The sequence below is a fragment of the Austrofundulus limnaeus genome, unplaced genomic scaffold (assembly GCF_001266775.1).
Source record: "Austrofundulus limnaeus strain Quisiro unplaced genomic scaffold, Austrofundulus_limnaeus-1.0 Scaffold76, whole genome shotgun sequence".
Classification (NCBI taxonomy): domain Eukaryota; kingdom Metazoa; phylum Chordata; class Actinopteri; order Cyprinodontiformes; family Rivulidae; genus Austrofundulus; species Austrofundulus limnaeus.
Genome location: NW_013952478.1, coordinates 1,111,035 through 1,113,012, shown reverse-complemented (window position 1 = coordinate 1,113,012; position 1,978 = coordinate 1,111,035). Strand labels below are relative to the sequence as shown.

At 48.0% G+C, this 1,978-nt stretch overlaps 1 protein-coding gene across 1 annotated transcript; it reads left to right on the top strand.

Moving 5' to 3' along the window:
- Positions 1 to 331: 331 nt before the first annotated feature.
- c15h3orf80 (chromosome 15 C3orf80 homolog) lies at positions 332 to 1,628 on the top strand. Its single transcript, XM_014011009.1, has one exon. The coding sequence runs from the start codon at positions 849 to 851 to the stop codon at positions 1,491 to 1,493; it is 645 nt and encodes a 214-aa protein (XP_013866463.1). The 5' UTR covers positions 332 to 848; the 3' UTR covers positions 1,494 to 1,628.
- Positions 1,629 to 1,978: the final 350 nt, after the last annotated feature.

Genomic DNA, 1,978 nt, shown 5'->3' with positions numbered 1-1,978 from the left:
TGTCTATATAGCTTGCACAGTAAATTTTCCTTACCAATTTTACATGCATTTTTATGTACATAGATAAAATACTCTCAAACCCAGCATGTGAGAAAATCTAGCCATCATTGGTGAGTTGAGAGACTATTTCTGCAGGATTATTCAAATTTTAAGAAAAGAAAAAANTTTTTGATTTGTTAGTGGTATGTGATGAGGATGGGTTATTTTTTTAGCTACTTGTTAGTAAAAATTCAATAGAGTTTACACGTATATTTTAAAGTGTAGCTGGGTTTAAAAACATCAAATCTTAWCTTCATATTAAAATCCCACTTTCATTATAATGTAACCATTAATAATTAAAACTCTGAAGCTGTGTATACAGTATATCGCCAAATGAAAGAAAATGTTTCAGATACTTTAAAGTCCAGCAGCATCTACAATAAATATTCCCTGAATCATCATCTTTTTTGGTGCAAGACCAATTTTCAATCATGTCCCACCTACACTTGTCACTCCCTCTCCTCGTTTTATTTTACACCTCATCATAAATCCTGGGAGCTCTGCAGTAAACTTTGAACMAGCTGATGGGTTGTTGTGCAGGACTGCAGAAACAGGCTGATCTGTGGAGGGACCTGAGGGGAACCTAATAGAAAGACCCTCATGTAGCAGTGATGTAAGATTCTTCATCCTTCGCTTCGATCCTCCCTGCAGACTCTGATGCTGCCCTGCTCCCTGCGCCCACAGCAGACAGCTTGTGTTCAACAGGGGCGGGGCRGTGGGGGCTGCCTTCTGTCCCGCTCGGCTCTGCGGAGGAAAGGCGCACCTGAGCGGATTTCCAGCACCGGTTGCGCACGTTGGAGGATCCAAGAATGAAGCCCCGTCTGCTGGGCGGCGGCGGCGGCGGGACGACCAGAACCTTTCTKTCTGCATGCCTGATCTCGGCTTGCCAAGCCCTGCAGAGCTGCGGGGAGGTCCAGTGCGTCGAGGGCCAGCGGTGCTGTCCGCCCATCGCGTCCGGGAACGGCAGCGCCTCCGCCGCCGTGCGCTGCTGCAAACTCCCCATCCACGTCTTCTTCGACAACGTGGGCTGGTTCACGCGCAAGCTGTCCGGCATCCTGATCCTGCTGCTGCTCTTCGCCATGGGCTACTTTATCCAGCGGATCATCTGCCCTCGGCCCCGCCGACACCAGAACCCGGACCGCAGCGAGGAGCCCTCCCTCTTCCACGGCCACGCGTCCGCGTCCCAGGATTTCCTCCTGGACCGGTACCCGGAGCCCTGCACCCTGGGGGACTTCTCCTCGCCGAACCTGCCGGCCTACGACGAGGTGAAATACCTGCCCACGTACGAGGAGAGCATGCAGGAGCTGCAYAGGGACCGGTCCGACGAGAACCTGCTGCTGGACAGCCAGAGGACGGGTGAGGGCAGCAGAACCGGACCGGCGTCCGGGCAGCGGAGCCCGGATCTCCGGCAAGAGACAGGACCGCAGCAAAGCCCAAGGACAGTCCGGAACTGAAAGGAAGACCCTGGACAAACTGAACCTGTAGCCCACAGTATTATTAATTAACTTATTAATTATCAGGGGAAGAATCAGGAGGAGAAACAAACACAAGTGCAATTATTACAATAATAATAATAATAATAATAATAATAATAAATTTTAAAAGGCGGAGCTTGTGTGTTCTTGTTTTTAGTGTCTGGAAGGAGTAAACAGATTACAGACAAGCGGATTCATGAGACTTGGAAGTTATCCAAAGCAACATATTTTGAATAAATTAATACGTTGTACAAAAATAAATAAACTGTAGATTTAGTTTTATGGTTATATCTTCTGGAGCTGCAGAAACACGGTTCTCTTGGGTGACGCTGAACTAATGTGAATCCGGTCTCTCCTTGTAATGAGGGTCCATTACGTCCCACTTTGCTTGAACTATTCATTTTTTATGAGACACACAGAGCCGCTGGAACCTTTTATCTGAGGCATTTGCTATCAGTGGTTAC